General features: G+C 32.6%; 2 protein-coding genes across 3 annotated transcripts in view; one reads left to right on the forward strand and one right to left on the reverse strand.

The window, feature by feature from the left end:
• The window catches only part of LOC128213660 (guanine nucleotide exchange factor subunit RIC1-like), a 41829-nt gene extending 37231 nt beyond the window's left edge, over nucleotides 1-4598 (reverse strand). Inside the window, exons 1-3 of the mRNA XM_052919659.1 lie at nucleotides 4411-4598; nucleotides 997-1104; nucleotides 650-738 (exon numbers count right to left, since the gene is read on the reverse strand). Of these exons, the coding sequence (XP_052775619.1) occupies nucleotides 650-738; nucleotides 997-1104; nucleotides 4411-4551 (338 nt within the window). The 5' untranslated portion in view covers nucleotides 4552-4598. The remainder of the gene's footprint in view (nucleotides 1-649; nucleotides 739-996; nucleotides 1105-4410) is intronic.
• Nucleotides 4599-4749: 151 nt separating this feature from the next.
• Nucleotides 4750-16797, forward strand: LOC128212791 (dynein light chain Tctex-type 5-B-like). Of its 2 annotated transcripts, none has more exons than XM_052918100.1 (4): nucleotides 4750-4778; nucleotides 11111-11234; nucleotides 11930-12149; nucleotides 13224-16797. In XM_052918100.1, the coding sequence occupies exons 2-4, from the start codon at nucleotides 11122-11124 to the stop codon at nucleotides 13425-13427; spliced, it is 537 nt and encodes a 178-aa protein (XP_052774060.1). In that variant the 5' UTR covers nucleotides 4750-4778; nucleotides 11111-11121; the 3' UTR covers nucleotides 13428-16797. The 2 variants fall into 2 exon arrangements, with proteins under 2 accessions (XP_052774060.1, XP_052774061.1); XM_052918101.1 differs by lacking the exon at nucleotides 4750-4778 and adding an exon at nucleotides 4907-5004.
• The last annotated feature ends 298 nt before the right edge of the window (nucleotides 16798-17095 follow it).

A 17095-nucleotide genomic window follows, 5' to 3' on the forward strand; every position in this document is an offset into this window, starting at 1 on the left:
AAATCATGACAGTCACATGATCTTAAAATATGCATGAGGTATGAAATAAACCACAATGATACTAATAACATTAATATCACTTACATGCTCTCAGTAGTGACATTGAAAATCTGAACATTAATTTTACTTACTAAGTTATATTCCCTCAAAGTAACATAGAAAATGTCAACGTTAATGTAACTTACCCGGTAGTTACACTTAAAATGTTAATGTTAGTTATTCCCCTCAGTAGTCACATTGAAAATGTTAACATAAAATTAATGTTACTTACTTCCTCTCAGTAGTTAGACTGAAAATGTAAACATTAATGTTACCTACTTCCCCTCAGTTAAGTCACATTGAACATGTTAACATTAATGTTACCTACTTCCCCTCAGAAGTCACATTGAACATGTTAACATAAATGTAACTTACTTCCCCTCAGAAGTCACATTGAACATGTTAACATTAATGTTACCTACTTCCCCTCAGAAGTCACATTGAACATGTTATCATTAATGTAACTTACTTCCCCTCAGAAGTCACATTGAACATGTTAACATTAATGTTACCTGCTTCCCCTCAGTAGTCACATTGAACATGTTAACATTTATGTTACCTATTTCCACTCAGTAATCACATTAAAAATATTAACATTAATGTAACTTACTTCCCCTCAGTAGACACATAGAGACAATGATGGTTTGGCACTGATATATCGAGGTCCACTTTGAATAAGGCAATGTAGCCTTTGCTTGTCTGAAAAAAAAATCAAAACTATACATGTAATTTCACTTTTATTTTCTCAGAATATTACTATTGAATGTCAGTTTATAATATTAAGTCAAGTATGTTAAAAAAAAAAATCTTAGTATATGCTTACAATCTCAAAAATACTAGCATCTTCATTTTCTCAGAGACAATAATATGTCTTCGATTTTTTTATAACAAATTATATTTTATATAGGCTAAAGAAGGGCGGAAAATGACTCTAAATTCAATGCCAATTATACTAACCATAACAGCTAGAGCTGATGAGTCTGGTTTCCATTCTGCCTTGATGTAGTTACCAAATGAGGCGAGACTTTTTGCTGATTGAGTGTAACTCACAATCTCAACTGATGGCTGAAAACAGACAAAAAATTCAACTGGAAAATAAAACAAGAGTGACTGGAATAAAATGCATAAGCTTGCCTGGTTTTATTTTTTTTTCAGTCAAACAAGGGACATAACTTGAAAATTATGAAAAACAGAGTTATTGGACTTACTATACAAGTGTGTATTGTCTCTGGCAACATGTTTGTGTATCGATTTCATTCAAAAATCTTTAATAGTTCTGGGGATATTGCTGAGAGTTTTTGCACTTGTAACGAAGTTGACGAAGACAACTAGGCTTTCTTTTACCATTTTAACAGGGAATTGAACAGGGCCATTTCTGGTTGGGGAAATGCGTCGTTTTGACTAAATATGAAATTCCATTTTTGTCTAGCAATTTACATGAATGCTTTGAAAAATAGACGAAAAAGATAAAATAATAAAAAAATTCAAGTATGTTCACTAACATTTATCAATTAAATTAATACTGTCATAAATTAATGTTATTGTCTGAAGCCATGGACACTAATGATATAAACTTTGCTACTAATTTTACTGCTACCGATAAAGTTAGTCCACATTCCTAGCCTCTTTGTTAGAAAAAAATTATCGATTTCATTGAAGATTGATATTCACAGACGCAAAACAATATTATCAAATGCATTATAACCGTCAGGAGCATACCTATAAGAGTTTTAATTGTACGCACGCACATATGAGCGAGCTATCAATATCCGAAGGTCTTCCATTAGTTGTTAAATGGGTTGAAAGCGGGAGGATTTTTTTCATAGATTTCATTCATTCAATAACCATATTCACTCATTCTAAAAACCAACATAAATCAAATTACGACAATCTTTAATTTCAAAAGCTGCATGTTTATGCACCCTTACCTTTCTAAAAAAATAATCTGGTTCTCGAGGGTTAAGTATTTGCCATTTCGGGGGAACCAGAATTAGTTTATACTGGATTATACATAGGTTTGCCTCTGACCATCAAACTTTACGTGTTAGAACGTAATATATTAATAGAAACAGCTTTTAAAATATTTCATTGATTAAGAATGGTAGATTAATATATAGTCTAGAATGACAAGCTACCTTTATAATTCTTAGACACTCAGTGAATGTTGCTCTTGTCACTTTGATAATTGTAAATAAATGTACATTTAATAAATTATGCAAATATGTAACAGAAAATGTAATTGTTATCCTCATACTCTGGGAGTTGGATTTGTTATTGGTCGCAGCCCTAATGTATTGAAACAAATCTTTAATCAGTTAATGTGTATGTTTCCAAAAGACCATATATACATATTATCTATTGTACCGGTATATCTGCCTATAAAAAAATAATCGAAAGCTTTCGATAAAGTTAACCATCTTAAACTTCTATATACACTTCAGGAACATGGTGTTTCATCCCAGATTCTTAATTGGACTAGATCTTTTCTTATTGGTAGAAACTAAACAGTTGTCCTAGAGGGCGATCAATCTAGAGCAGTACCAGTCACTTCAGGTGTGCCCCAAGGCTCTGTCCTTGGGCCCCTCTGCTTTCTGATCTATATAAATACACTTCCCCTTACAGTACAATCCCAAATACGACTTTTTGCCGATGATACGGCAGTTTATCTTACAATAAATTCACTGTCTGACTCTCAAATGCTTCAGGAAGATCTGGCATGTATGGAACAATGGGAGAGAGATTGGGACATGGAGTTCAACCCCTCTAAATGTCAAGTACTCCATATCACCAAAAACAAAAAAGTCATTAAGCACAATTACATACTCCATGGTCAAACACACCAATCTGTCCCCTGTGCAAAATATCTCGGCTTAGACCTTTCATCAGATATTTCATACAACTCCCACATTACAAGAATAACAGCAACAGCCAATAAGACCTTGGGCTTTCTTAAGCGTAACATTACCACAAGAAATGAATCTGTGAAAGCTATGGCTTACAAAACCCTAGTTCGCCCGCAAGTTGAATATGCATCAACAGTCTGGAGCCCCTACACACAGTCAAATAAAAATAAAATTGAAATGGTCCAGCGAAGAGCCATCCGCTGGGTTAAATACAACTATTCCCCTCTTGCAAGTGTTACTGAGATGCAAAACAGCCTTGGCTGGCGGTCACTCGAATATCGCAGAAATGACATGCGGCTCATCATGTTCTTCAAAATCTTACACAACATCGTGGCCATTAACCTTCCACCCTATATCCAGAAGCCTGTCAGACTTAGCCGGCACGTTCATCCCCATAGCTTTCAGCAAATCCAAGTCCAATCCGATTATCACAAGTGGTCCTTTTACCCCCATAGCATAGTTCTTTGGAATAGCCTGCCCGTCAATGTAGCAACTCTGCCAGCAACAGAACTTGATAGGTTCAAACAGGCAGTGTCAAGCTTACAATATTAGTTTTACGTACTATCATATTTTACTTTTTAAAAATGTTCTCACGACTAACATGTTTTAACCATGACTGGATTTTGTTTTTCTATTCCATGTCTCACAATGTTATCTTTTATTTCTTTCTTTCACTTTACTAACAGTCCGACGCGCACCTGCCAGTAATACTCAAAGAGGGGTTCGGCAGTATTCAAAGATAGATAGATAGATATAACTATCTCAGTTGATCACACATTATCTACATATCAACTATATAATGTATCCATTGGTCAACTTCTCTGTATATATGGCACAACTGACTATGAGTTTGTGTTGGTACGACTTTAGCCACAATTATGCACGTATAGTGAACTTTTTTAACATTTGGATATTCATTTTGTTCCCTAAACGCCACAAGTCGACTGATTCATACCAATGAAAAATATATTCTTCAACTGTTAATCCACAATATTTAACACTGCATTGTTAAATGTAAACAGAAAAGTTACTTTTATTATTTTTAGCTAATACCTTTCTCATAAATACACTTAAGTGTTTCATGAAACTCAAATTCAGTTCGATCTGTCAACAAAGCATAGCCAATTTTCAAACTATCTAGCAGGTTCCAGTTATCTTTCAGCTTAATAAACTTAGCTCTTGGATCTGTCAGTTTTGGCTAGGAAAACAACAAATGGGATATGGACGCATAGTCACCAAATTGTCAAAAGCTCTGAAGTGGCTGTTTATACTAAATTGACTAGTACGACTTCTCATGTAACCGATGAATTGTTGAAGCTACATGTCACTCAGCTTAAGATACATTAAATTAATACAATTACAAGCAATTAATTAGACCCCAGTTGTGGTATGTTTTACGAAGGAAGATTTAACCTAAGCGTAATTATAATCTAATATGACATTTGACATATTTTTATCATTTTCGTACCTTGCAATACCAGATACTGATTCGTTCATCGTATAACACTGCAAAAAGCATACGATCGCAACTTGAAACAATGAAGCATGGCTCCTGTGAATGTTGGATATTTTGTTTTAGATATTTTGGCCAACCGACTGGGAAATACATGGTGTTTTCATTGTTTTGCCACGAACTTGTCAGACAGCCATGTTTACTTTCTGAATGTTTTGATACGCAATTTTTCATTGGACGATCTTAAACCAGCTAAGCCAATGAACGGTAAGGACACTGATTGGTTTAGAGTGAAAGGTTTCCAACTTTTTAATCGAAAGTGAGATAGTATCAAATCCGAATACCAACAAAAAGAGGTTTTATTACACAATATAGAAATATAAGTATGCATCTGTCTTTATTTCGACACTTTTTACTTTTAAATACTCATACAGTAGTTCATTGCTGGCAAAACACAAAACATTATTATATTTTCTTTTCGCGCACCTGCACTTTTACGGATATGTGAAATCAACTTCCTCTCCATTTAATGTTTATAGTGCATCAAAGTGCCTTAGCAACTGTTTACACAATTTTTACTTTCAGTTTTGATTTTTGTCGATAAAACAGGTTTGTAACTGTATACCGTTTCTTATACGAATGCGAACCTATAATATATGTACATATTTAATATTAATTCAAATTTTTACCTATTTGTAAAGAGAAAATGCAACAAACCATCAATGGTAAAAGTGACATGCTGAAATTTACATGTCTACCGTTTTCAAAATAACCATTCACAACACTGTAGAGTGAAGCTTAGCCTTAGTGTAGGAATAGACTAAACCCTTTTTAATTATGATATGATTCTTGTAATTTAATGTTATCCTGGGAGAACAAACTGTGTCTATTGCTCAGTTTGAACGCATAACCGGCAGAACAAGTAGCAAATCTTTAGATCTTTTAGTTTTTAGTTCATTAAATTCCATGGAACATTGACAAAGTGTAATGCTCATGGTAATGTGATCAAGCATCATATACCCACTGGGCTAACAGTCATACAACAAAACTTACATTAATTATGTTGAAACTTTATAGCATCTGTAATAAAGCTTTGGAATTAGTTACAAGAAATTCATTTTTAACGAAAGAGAACGAGTTCTATCTATCTATCTCTGTTTAATGTCAACTCCTCTTCCGAGTGTTACTGACATGAACAGTGCGCGCCGGCTTGTTAGTGAAAAAATAAAACACTGATGAGGCAAATCACATCAGAAAAGTGAGAACTAGGGTATAAAAGAGAACACAATTTAGGTAACATGATAAAAAGTGATTGTTGAACTGGTAAAAGGATAAAAACACTGCTCACTTATCTAATGCTTAATGGTTGCCACAGCCACCTTGAATGTGTCAGGGGTAGTGACAATATGATTTGGCAAACTGTTCCAAAGTACAACCGAGTGAGGATAGAATGAAAATTTGTGATAGTCAGTTTTTACTTGACTTTGTCTGAAACATAGTGGGTGCATTAGTCTGGTAAATCTTATTGGTGTTTGAATATAAGATGGCAGCGTAATAGCAACATGATGATGGTATATGTTGTAAAACATTACAAGTTGGGAATCTAGTCTACGTTGTTCAAGTGAGCGCCAACCAAGACTTTCCTGCATGTTTGTAACACTGGAGAGAGGAGAGAAGTCATGTTTAACCCAACGGATAGCCCGACGTTGAACCAGGGTTCGACACTAACGGTAGTCCGGTAGTCCGAGACTACCAGTTTTGTCCTCGGACTACAAGAAATTTTAAGTCATTAGTCCGTCGGACTACTAGAAAAAGTAAATATGACATCAGGTAATTGAGCATAAAATATTTATTACATTTAAACTCGCGTAAAGCGTGTTGCTAATTTTTTTTAAAAAAGGCGAGTATCACCGGTAAGTGCTCATTCTAAAGTTTGCCGAAGATGGCCGAGGATATCCAGACAACCTGGACTGTTACGTGAGTTTCGCGCGCAATTCGTATAGCCTTTCGATCAATATTAAAACCAGTCTGTAGAATGTCTTTATTTAGAAAGGGAAAAACCATTTTGCACTGTACCAGTGTGTTTTAATCGTCAGACATGTGAAAGTCTGCCCGTGTCAGCGAGGTAGATTGGGGTTTAAAATGAGGTAGAATTTCTAGATCCCTTGCATTTTCGGTCAGAAACAATGATAGTTACGATGTTAGCAAAAACTTAATGGTTGTTACTATTTTTAGATTTTCTGAAAATATGTCATGGTAATTTATTTATCGTTTAGAGTATTGTCAAATGTCGGTGTTTTGATATAGCAGACAGAAGGAACATTATATTATTATAAATGTATGGCTTGTGAAATATTTTAACTGGCATTTAGAAGAGCAGCTTAAAAAAATAATCATACTGGTCAAAAATGTCTAATTCAGTGTAAGTGCAGATGACGGCAGAAATTGTGTGCGTTAATTTTCGCGCCAAAAGGTCGTAACATTTTATACATTGAAGTGAGGGCCAATAACAATTCTTATCTTTATATACTCCCAATTAATTAATAACATTTTGGGAATTAATTCCATTATATTTTTAAAGCATTATTGTATGTCATTTTAATAGATTAACAAAGGCTTCTGAATAGTAGGATGCCAATATCAATTATCAAATAGCCATTTGTGCCGTAACTTAGCAAGGATCTCGGTCAAGGTGTCAATTGATTTATTGCACCATTTTCCTGAAAGTGACAGATTATGGGGTATTTTAGCATGGTTTTTAGATTTTTATTCTGGCGTATTTTAGCATGGTTTTTTGACTTTTTAAGGTTTTAAAATTGAAGGCCAAACAGTGTTTTGAAGAAAGTGGAAAATTTAAGATTGAGACAGATAAGAAACATGATCAAAGGGTTGTTCTGACGATGTTTTTATGGAGAAGTCTAACAGAACACTGAAGAAATCTGTTGCAGGCTTGCATTTTTTTTGGACTATCAGAATTTTTGCTGGACTACCTGGATTTTAGATCCAGTAGTCTGAGGGACTACCTTGTGAAAAATGTTAGTGTCTAACCCTGTGAACCTTTTCAATTTTATTGGTGTTTGATTTTTTGTGTGGGTGCCGAATTGTGCTTGCATATTCTAACTGGACGGACAAGGGTTTTGTAAGCTAAAATCCTGACACTTTCTGTTTTTGTTTTTATATTTCTTTTAATGAAGTTGAGAGTATTATTTCCATTGGTGGTAATTCTCAAGATATGAGTGTTCCAGGTGAGGTCTGCTGATATGTCAACACCAAGATATTTAGCACTTCTGACTGGCTCTAAGATCTGGCCATGGAGAATGTATCGATTTCTGATGTTTTGCTTATTCTTTGTTATGCGCAAAACTTGACACTTGGAGGGATTAAACTCCATATCCCAATCATTTCCCCATAATTCCAGTTGTTTGAGATCATTTTGAAGGATAGCACAGTCAGAGGGAGAATTGATGGTAAGGTAAACAGCAGTATCATCTGCAAAAAGTCAAACTTGTGATTTGATACTAGAAGGGAGGTTATTTATGTAAATCAAGAAAAACAAGGGACCCAGTACATAGCCCTGAGGTACACCAGATGTTACGGGTACTTCTTCAGAATGATCGCCATCCAAGACTACTGTCTGACTTCTATGACGGGTATGCCTCAGACCACTTGAGAACCTGTGGACAAACACCATAATCCTGTAGTTTGAATAGAAGTTTGAGATGATTTACCTTATCAAAAGCTTTGCTGAAGTCCAAAAGAATTAAGTCAGTTTGATTACCTGATGAAGTGATTCTTACAAGATCGTCGGTCAGCTCAATAAGTTGAGTTTCGCATGAGCGCTTTTCTCGAAAGCCATGTTGTAGGTCATAGAGAATATTGTGTTCGGTCAGATGTGCAGAGAGATTTGAGGCAATAATGTGTTCTAATAATTTACATAAAATACATGTAAGTGAGATAGGTCGATAGTTTGCTGGGTTGCTGGCCCGTGCAGAAATTACCAAGACATTCCTGAGAATTTCCTGGGAATTTCCTGAGAAAAAATCCTGAGAAATTCCCAGGAAATTCCTGGTTTCCTGGGACCCAGGCACGGTATTGGAACAGGAATTTTCCAGGAACTCCAGGACTGAAATTTCGCCAAAAAAATCCTGGGTCCAGGGTTTTCTCAGGAATTACCCAGGATCTCAGGAACTTCCTGAGAATTTCTTGGGACCAGGAACTTCCTGAGAATTTCTTGGGACCCGGAAATTCCTTAGAATTTCTTGGGACCAGGAAATTTCTGGGAAATTCTTGAGGACCAGGAATTTCTTTTGAGACGGTAGTTTTTTTCTTGTCCAAGAAAAATACAGGACCATATTTTATCTATAGTTTCATCAAAAGTAAACCACAACATTAATTTTATTCCACTTTTTATTGATTTACTATTTTACAAACAAACAATTATTTCAATTTTGTTATTCGCTGGGTAAGTTCCTTTGGCATATGATCTCAAGGCATAAGCCAGTCGCAATTTAGATGACACTTGTGTTTACACCAAACCTTTTGTGCACCACATCTGAAAAGAGTATGAATATTTGTATATTTTATAATTTCTTTAAAAAGGCCTCATCAGGTTAGAGCAATCGGTCAAACGTCATTGTTAGATTCTACATTAAATTTCATGTGTGTTATATCCAATTTAATTTAAGCAGATAAATAAAAAGTAATAACTTAAAACACAGGTTTAAACTACATATTTACATAAAAAGGGTTCCTAGAATTCTTCCTAACGATATAAATGCTCAATCTTTTGTAGTGATAAACTACATTTTACATGCACAAACTTTCAATTTGCAATTGCCTTAAAGTGTTGCCCTAATATGCTTATTGCCATGATTTATAGCTAATTACATAAATCAGGAATGTAATTGTTCTTATATAATTAATAGTTCTACTTTATGCTTCACATTCATATTTATAAAAAAAAAAAAGTTTGAAAACTAAAAACTAAATTTAATAACAGATATTCAGCAACCTACCATGTGGTTGAGCAGGGATTGCCATTAATGTTCTTTAGCTTTCCAACTTTCCCATCATATCTTGTTTGGTCACAGGATCTGCATCTTTACCACAGACACAACATTGGTCATCTATAGTATTAAAATAATAAGAAAATGCACATACACACCCACATGATCATCAATGATAAATTAATGATAGCTCATTTGTAAAATTGTTAAAAACTATTATAAAGAGAATATAAAGTTAAATGAAGCTTATACTTTCATGTAATAGCACTTACATATATTCATATAATTACACACATTGTGTTACAGTCATGAGGCTTCAAAACATCCCAACATTGTGTTAATGGAGGTAAAAGAGAGCATAACACAGAATGTTTAAATGCTGTCAGATAAAGAATTGCAAAAACATTATACTTAATCACTAACCATATTGTATTTATGTTCTTTTTACTGTGTAATAGCATTAAAGATACATGTTGAAACTGTTCTTACCTTTTAAATAAATTGGAAAAAGGTTTATCCATCCAAAATATGAAAAGCTTCAGAAACCACCATGTTTACTTTCTTCTCCATACATTTGAATTTCCTACACAAATGAATGTTAACCTGATGCTGATTGGCTGAGATAAATCTCTGTGGGAAGCTTTCTGCCTGACCTTTCAATGGGCTGATAAGCCCAGGATGTGAAACACCTGGACTCATGAAGAGTGAAAAAATTCTTGAACACATAGCAATAATAACCTTTCAGCAGTAAACTTTCTGTTCATTTAAATATAAATGTTAATTGCCATAAATGTATGATAGAACAACATATATCATGATTTTATTTAGGAAAAATACAATAAAAAAAACAGTTGTACATGTATTATATTTATATAAATATATATATATTAGAGTTTGAAATGATTTTGACAGTATTCTAAATTAGTTATTAGTTACATATTAATTTCATTTTATTCATTAGAATGAAGATAAAATTATTCTAATCAAAACCTTCTTTTTTTTAATAATGCGTGCTATTGCAGGAAAAACAGGAATTTAACTTTTGAATGTTTCCTAGCTACCAGGATAAACAAGGAATTTTGTTTTGTTGCTGAATTTTTGAGAATTTATCTAAATTCCTGACTTTCAGGATAGTTTGAATGTAAAATTCCTGGTGTTGACTGATAAATTCCTGGTTATCTTATTTGCTAAAAGAAAAGTCCTGGAGTATCTTGGAATTGTCCTGGTCCTTGTCTCTGGGTAACTAAAAAATCCTGGTGTGCCTGGAATACCAGGATACCTGCTCCAGGAATCATGAGATTCTCAGGAAATTCCCAGGATTTTGAAAAGACCAGGATAAATTTCTGCACGGGGGAATCACCCTTTTTTCTCGATAAATTTTTAACAACAGCTTTTCACTATGTTTAATTGTAATTATTTAAGATATGCTAAATACAGTCCAAGCAGCCATGTATTACAAAATAATAACAGCTTAAGCAATTTCCATGTTTGTATCTGTATGTTATTAGGGGCGTGCCCAGGATTCAACGTTGGAGTTTACGTAACTTTTATTATTTTTTCTCCTATATTGAAATAAATAGTAAACTTGCACAATTTTAGGTGGGGGCACGCACATGATGCACACCTCTCCGCCTTGACCTGCTTTTGGTCTAAGTCTTTGGTATCTTATGGAGTTGTTTTCATTATGATTGTCATTTTTGTATTTACAGACATAATAACCATGAGTGACCATGATAGAGCACGAGACAAGGCAGCTAGACTTCTGAAGAAACAGGGGAGTATGTCATCACTAAATAGCAGTGACATACGACAAGAAAAACATCACCGACATGGGTATATATATAAAATACATTAATACGCAAATTATTTAAATGTATATATATATTTTTTAAATAATAGATACATTGTCAAAAATAGGAAAGCTTTAAAGGTTTTTTTTCATAAAAAAAAATACAACAAGAAATACAATACTTTAAAGTTTTTTTTCAAGAGTTAATAGTTTTGATTACATGAATTGATCCACAAAACAATAAAAACTCCAGTGTTGTCACATTTAATTTATAATAGAATTTTAAGAGAAATATCTTGGAATCTACATCAATAGCCATTGTTGAAAAACCTGAAGTAACAGACTAAAATCACTTTACTTTTTATGGTATATGGTGTATGGACAATAGACAGATGCTTTTTTCAATGTTAAAAATAGATGTAGTGTATTTGCATTAATGAACCTTATAATAAAATGAAATATAAAAAAATAACAATATTTGACAAGCAAAAGCTACAGATAAAATATTTTTACAATACTGAACAATAATAAAAATAGATCTCGGAGTAGAATAGAAAAATAATGGTAAATAAGAAGAAATCTTGGAAAAATATTCAGCTGAAATTATTGTGAATTTTGAGGTCACTGTCAGTGCCAATGAAAACCTGTTACTTTATTTATGTGTTTTTTTTTTAAACAATTAGTTTCAACACACTGGCATTTCATTTATTTTTCATAACACAATAAAATGTACTTCTAGAGCCAGTTCCATGAGCACAGTGTCATTTATGGATGAACCAGGCCATGAGGATAACTTTAAACCCACTGTACGCCAGGAAAACTCATATCAGACAGAGCCCAAAAAGAAATTCCCTTCCGGCAAAGTAAAACACATCATACGAGACGTGCTTGACAGCTACCTGGCAGAGGAAAGATATGAGCCAGAGCTTTGCAGACAGATGTCGAAAACCATATCTGAGGTAATCTATTGTTATTGTTAGGTTGTTTTTCTTTTCAGCCTGTCTGTTTTTTGAAAGAACAGCAAAAATGGTATTGTGAAAACCTTGTTGTTGAAATCAGCTTTGTCAGCATCATCATTGAGCAAAAACTAAAACCATTGCTAAAACTAAAAACAGACCTATTTTCAAACAATACTTGGAACACATGTTTGGAGAGACATTACACATATAATATGATATATAACTCCGATATTAATAAGGATTGAGTTATGCTCCTTTTCTGACTTAAAAAAACAACAACGTAAGAGTAATGGTGTTTGTTTGGCAACGCTACTGTTCAAGAACTCAAGTAAATGTACACATACTCCTAGATGGAAAGGGGCAAACAAGTTTAATAATTGAATACTCACATCCATCTGTTTAGATGTTAAGATAACTATCATGGAACATGCAATTGCTTTTAAAAGGCCTGTAGAATGTGGCTACGGCTTTAAAGGGACTGTACACCAGATTGGAACCAAAAAAAGTTTTTTTCTGTAATGAATCTCAGGACAATTCTTTAATAAAATGTGTTACGCTTTGATATCATAATTGTAAAAAAAGTACCAAAATGTAAAAAAAAATTGTGTCGGAGACCGGGTTGGAACCTGTGTCGCCAAAATTGCAGTCGAGCGCTATATCTACTGAGCTACGAAGAATTATACTAAACGAGTGGTATATTTAAGCTATATACCTAACTAATATCACGTGATAACATGGACTAGCCAATCACGCATTAGGAATGAATTCTACTAGATAGACATACCCAGTAATCTTTTTTAATGAAAAAATACAAAATAACTGCTTAACTTAAATAAATTGTAAACTATGTGGTACTTCAGTTAGTAAGTTTCAATGCATTGTACACATTAATACCAAGTTTATGTCAGTTTTCGACAATTTTCTTTTTTTTCTTGCGAATTGATCATCTGGTGCACAGTTGCTTTAAAATGATAAGTATTGTATGCTTTACAAATAAACATAAAGCAAGGAATGCTTTTACATGCCTTTTATAAATGGCTTTCTTCTATGAAAATATTTTCAATAAAATTTCAGGTGATAAAGGCACGTGTTAAGGAAATGATGATTCCTCGATTCAAGGTGATTTGTTTGGTCCACATCGGTCAGCTCAGCAGTCAAGGTCTTCGCATCGGCAGTCGATGTCTGTGGGATGACAAATACGACACCTTTTCATCCTCAGAGTTCAGAAATAAGTCAATATTTGCAATTGGAATGGTGTATGGGGTGTATTATGAGTAAGAGGTGTTAGGCGGGAAAAAGGAAAATGGTTAAAATTGCAATACGCAGAGACATACATGTATATCCAGATACTTCAAGTGCGCTCTCAATGCTTATTTTTAAAAGAACATGTATTTTTTCTTATACACTCAGTTAATTAATTTATCTTCATTTTTACCTCGTCTGTTGTTTTTTTAGTAAGTAAAATGAGGTATTGTGATGGAAAAACTTTTGCCATAACTCGAAATACCTTCAAGATATTCAAATGAAACTTTCTCCACATTTTGTCAGTGAACATGTGCGCATGTTGAGCAGAGCAGGGCCCTTAACTCTGACTTTCGTAATTGTCCAGTTATGTCCCTTTTTACCAAGAAAAAACAGACAGTGTTTGGTGTTCTCTCCACTGCAATCTTGTTTTATATCCATCAGTTTTTTTGAGAAAAAGTTTTTATTGCTATATGAATTGTAATGTTAAGCATTTTTTTGCCAGCTGACAAGAATAAAATTGCTCATAAGTGTTAGAATAGAATAATATATCTCTGTACTTTAATTTGTACATTTTAATTTTTCGTTATTTAAGTAAGCAAAACATTTGTAGTCTATTAGGAATATCATTATCGACAGTCAATTAAATGATAATATCTTGTAAGAGATTATGATTGTAAATACGTTAAGCTAACATTTAAATAATATATAACAACATAATCTATTATAAAAAGCCAAATGTGCAAGTGCTAAATCATAAATTAACATAATTTCCATTTGCATTTTATTTGATTGTATGTATTTAAGTTCGTTATTTATTTACATAATTGACTAAAAGATGGACTATGGTGTACACATAAATTTTACATAAATCAAAATGTAATGCATTTGACCACCAACATTTTAGTTAGTCTTCGGAAATTTCATGAAAGATGTTCAATTAAACAGTCAGTTATAATAATCAAAATGATATCAAAGACAATCATGTAAGAAACCCCGGAAAGTCATCATTAAAAAAGTGACTTCCATGGTTGGTTTTTACTGACATTGCAATTGCACAGATCTTAGTTTTCCTCCAAACTTTACTTCCTGGAAGGTGTTTTTGTCATATTATTTTGTGTTCAATATATTATTGAGATGTTTTATTTTAGATTTAATTAGACTCTCACTTGTGTGTTGTTGACCTTTCCATTCTTGGTTTCTGGTATTATATGTATTATATCAAACAGACCCAGTTGTTAAATGAACTGTTGTTATTAGAATTTGTATACATGTGCCTTTCAGCATTTAGCCAATTTACTTGTTACAATAATTAGTCATGTTTTCAAATGTTTGTTACATGTATAAAGTACCGACTGGTATTCATAAACATCTTTATATCCTAACTTCTGTCAGTTTATTAAGTTTAAAACTTTTTTAACATTAAATTAGTCAATTAAAATGATATATTTATATCAAAATTATTATATTTTTATATCATAAATAATACCAGTGTGATACTTAAAATAGCAAAATGACTTAAGATGCTTAATGAATTCCGGCCCTTTTCCAAAGGAAACAATTAAAAAAAAAATTGGCCTTAGTTGTATAAGATTTATATTATTTTTCAATTGGAAATATAGGAATATCAAAGAGCGAAATCCAAAATATTGAAAACCATTTGTCTAACAAGGTAAACTAACTTTTATTATAAGCTAGACTAGAAAATATAAATAAGAAAAACATATTTGTTTCAGGATTGTTATGTTGATTAATGAATTAGCATGTTTTTCAAATATATGTGTATGTTTGTAACTTTGTTAATTGATCGAAATATGTACTTTTATCACAAATCAAAATCAAAATAGTGTCACTACTTTCAAGAACTTTTCTGATATATATCTATCCCTATTTACATTTGTGAAGTCACATTTTGTAAATTATATTTCTTCTGTGCAATCTTTTCACAGTGAATATGTTTGATAACCATAATCTTGTATTACACCAATAATTGTATTAAATTATTACAGCTGTTAGTATGTGAATGATAATTAATTTCATGACTAGTGAATTAATATGTTAATTTGGTATTTCACATGCCATATGTAGTCAAAATAAATAAAATATATAATTTAAATGCTTAAAGAGTTTTTTAATCAGAGTATATTTGGTGTTGTACATGAAATCACTAGCTGAATTACATAAAATATATTCAAGAAGTTCTGAATCAATGTTAATTTGGTATTTCACATTGAATCAGCAGTCACAATAAACAATTTTATATATCTTTAAAAAGCTTTAAGAATTTCTGAATCAAAACTTTATGTAATGCTAGGCCAATCTAGAATATTAGAATTTCCCTGTGTTAGCAATTTGATATTATTACCTATTTAACAGATATTAATTGCATATATGTGTGGCTCTTTAAATTAGATGTATTAAAGTACATATCCACTGTATGAATATATTCTACTTGTGACTTGAAACTTTTTTATTGAGCCATAATATGTCAAAAGAATTACACTTTCTATATCAAAGACTTGGGTTAAACCAGAAAAATCCTCCTCCCTTATATTTAAATAACAATGCTTTTCATGCTCTCAAGAGATGGGAACATATAAAATATTCCACAACATGTCAGATACAGCATCTTGGGCATGTCAACATTGAGGCTTATGCAAACTTTGACACAAATGTTTTACATAACCCTGTTTATTTCAGGTTCATACAATATTCCAAATGGTATTCGATACTCTGAATGATATCTGTTTTACATATATTTTGCCTGTCCTGAATATCACAAAAATACTTAAGTCAGATATCAATTTCAATCTTTACTTATTTTTCCACATAAGAGCATAGTATGATTCAACATTTAGTATGTTTTTAATCTCTCTAAAAGCAAAATCATCTCATAAAATGTGTTAATAAACGTTTTGTATATATATAGTCGAAAGAAAAACCATTAATTAAAGAAACAAAAATGTACTTTAGTAATTGCCAACCAAAATTAATGAGATGTACTTAATAACATTTTGTGCTGTAGAATATTTGTCTTTGAAATATTGACGAGAACTTTAAATCAATATATTCTATCCCATAATGTTTTTTGAAAAAGGGGAAATGCATTTATTATTCTGACTTACTTTTGATGTTATGTGGTAAAATGTCTTGAGACTGAGACTGAGATTTTCCTGAAATATTTGTGTGGTATTGAGGACTGGTCTTTTTGCATAACCTGTGATCATATCATGTTGATTTTTTCTAGGACTTTTACTGTCTGCCATCAAACCATTGTTTACAACTAACTTTTCCATTTTTGAGAATCAAATATTTGTTATATACTAGAAGTTACATTGTTCTTAGAAGTTATTTATTTTCAGAGCTTTTGTATACAATTACAGGCTAAATATACATACTGTTCTTACATTTGTTGTTGTTGTTGTTTCTCCCTATTTTACCAAATCAGTGTCTGAAACATATATAAAAATTAGCTTGGATACGTGTGTAGACTTTTCTGAAACCTTTAAAGTGTATTGTCTAGCATTCGAAAGGTTACAACGGATTTTTCCTTGGAATTTAAGGAAGTAAAACCAAATGCATGGCCAGTGTAAATCCTGTATTTTCTCTTGCCAAAACGATGCCAAAATGACATAGATTCATCAACATTTTTGGTAAACAACAGTTGCACTAGCAGGTTCGGAAGGGTGGCAGGGGTGGGGGAG

Source organism: Mya arenaria, chromosome 13 (genome assembly GCF_026914265.1).
Source record: "Mya arenaria isolate MELC-2E11 chromosome 13, ASM2691426v1".
NCBI classification, from domain to species: domain Eukaryota; kingdom Metazoa; phylum Mollusca; class Bivalvia; order Myida; family Myidae; genus Mya; species Mya arenaria.

Excerpts from the sequence above, each read along its gene's own strand:
- LOC128212791 (XM_052918100.1), top strand. The coding sequence starts at position 11,122 with ATGAGTGACCATGATAGAGCACGAGACAAGGCAGCTAGACTTCTGAAG. Across the intron at positions 11,235-11,929 it reads GAAAAACATCACCGACATGG|AGCCAGTTCCATGAGCACAG; the intron begins GTATATATATAA and ends ATGTACTTCTAG. Across the intron at positions 12,150-13,223 it reads TGTCGAAAACCATATCTGAG|GTGATAAAGGCACGTGTTAA; the intron begins GTAATCTATTGT and ends ATAAAATTTCAG.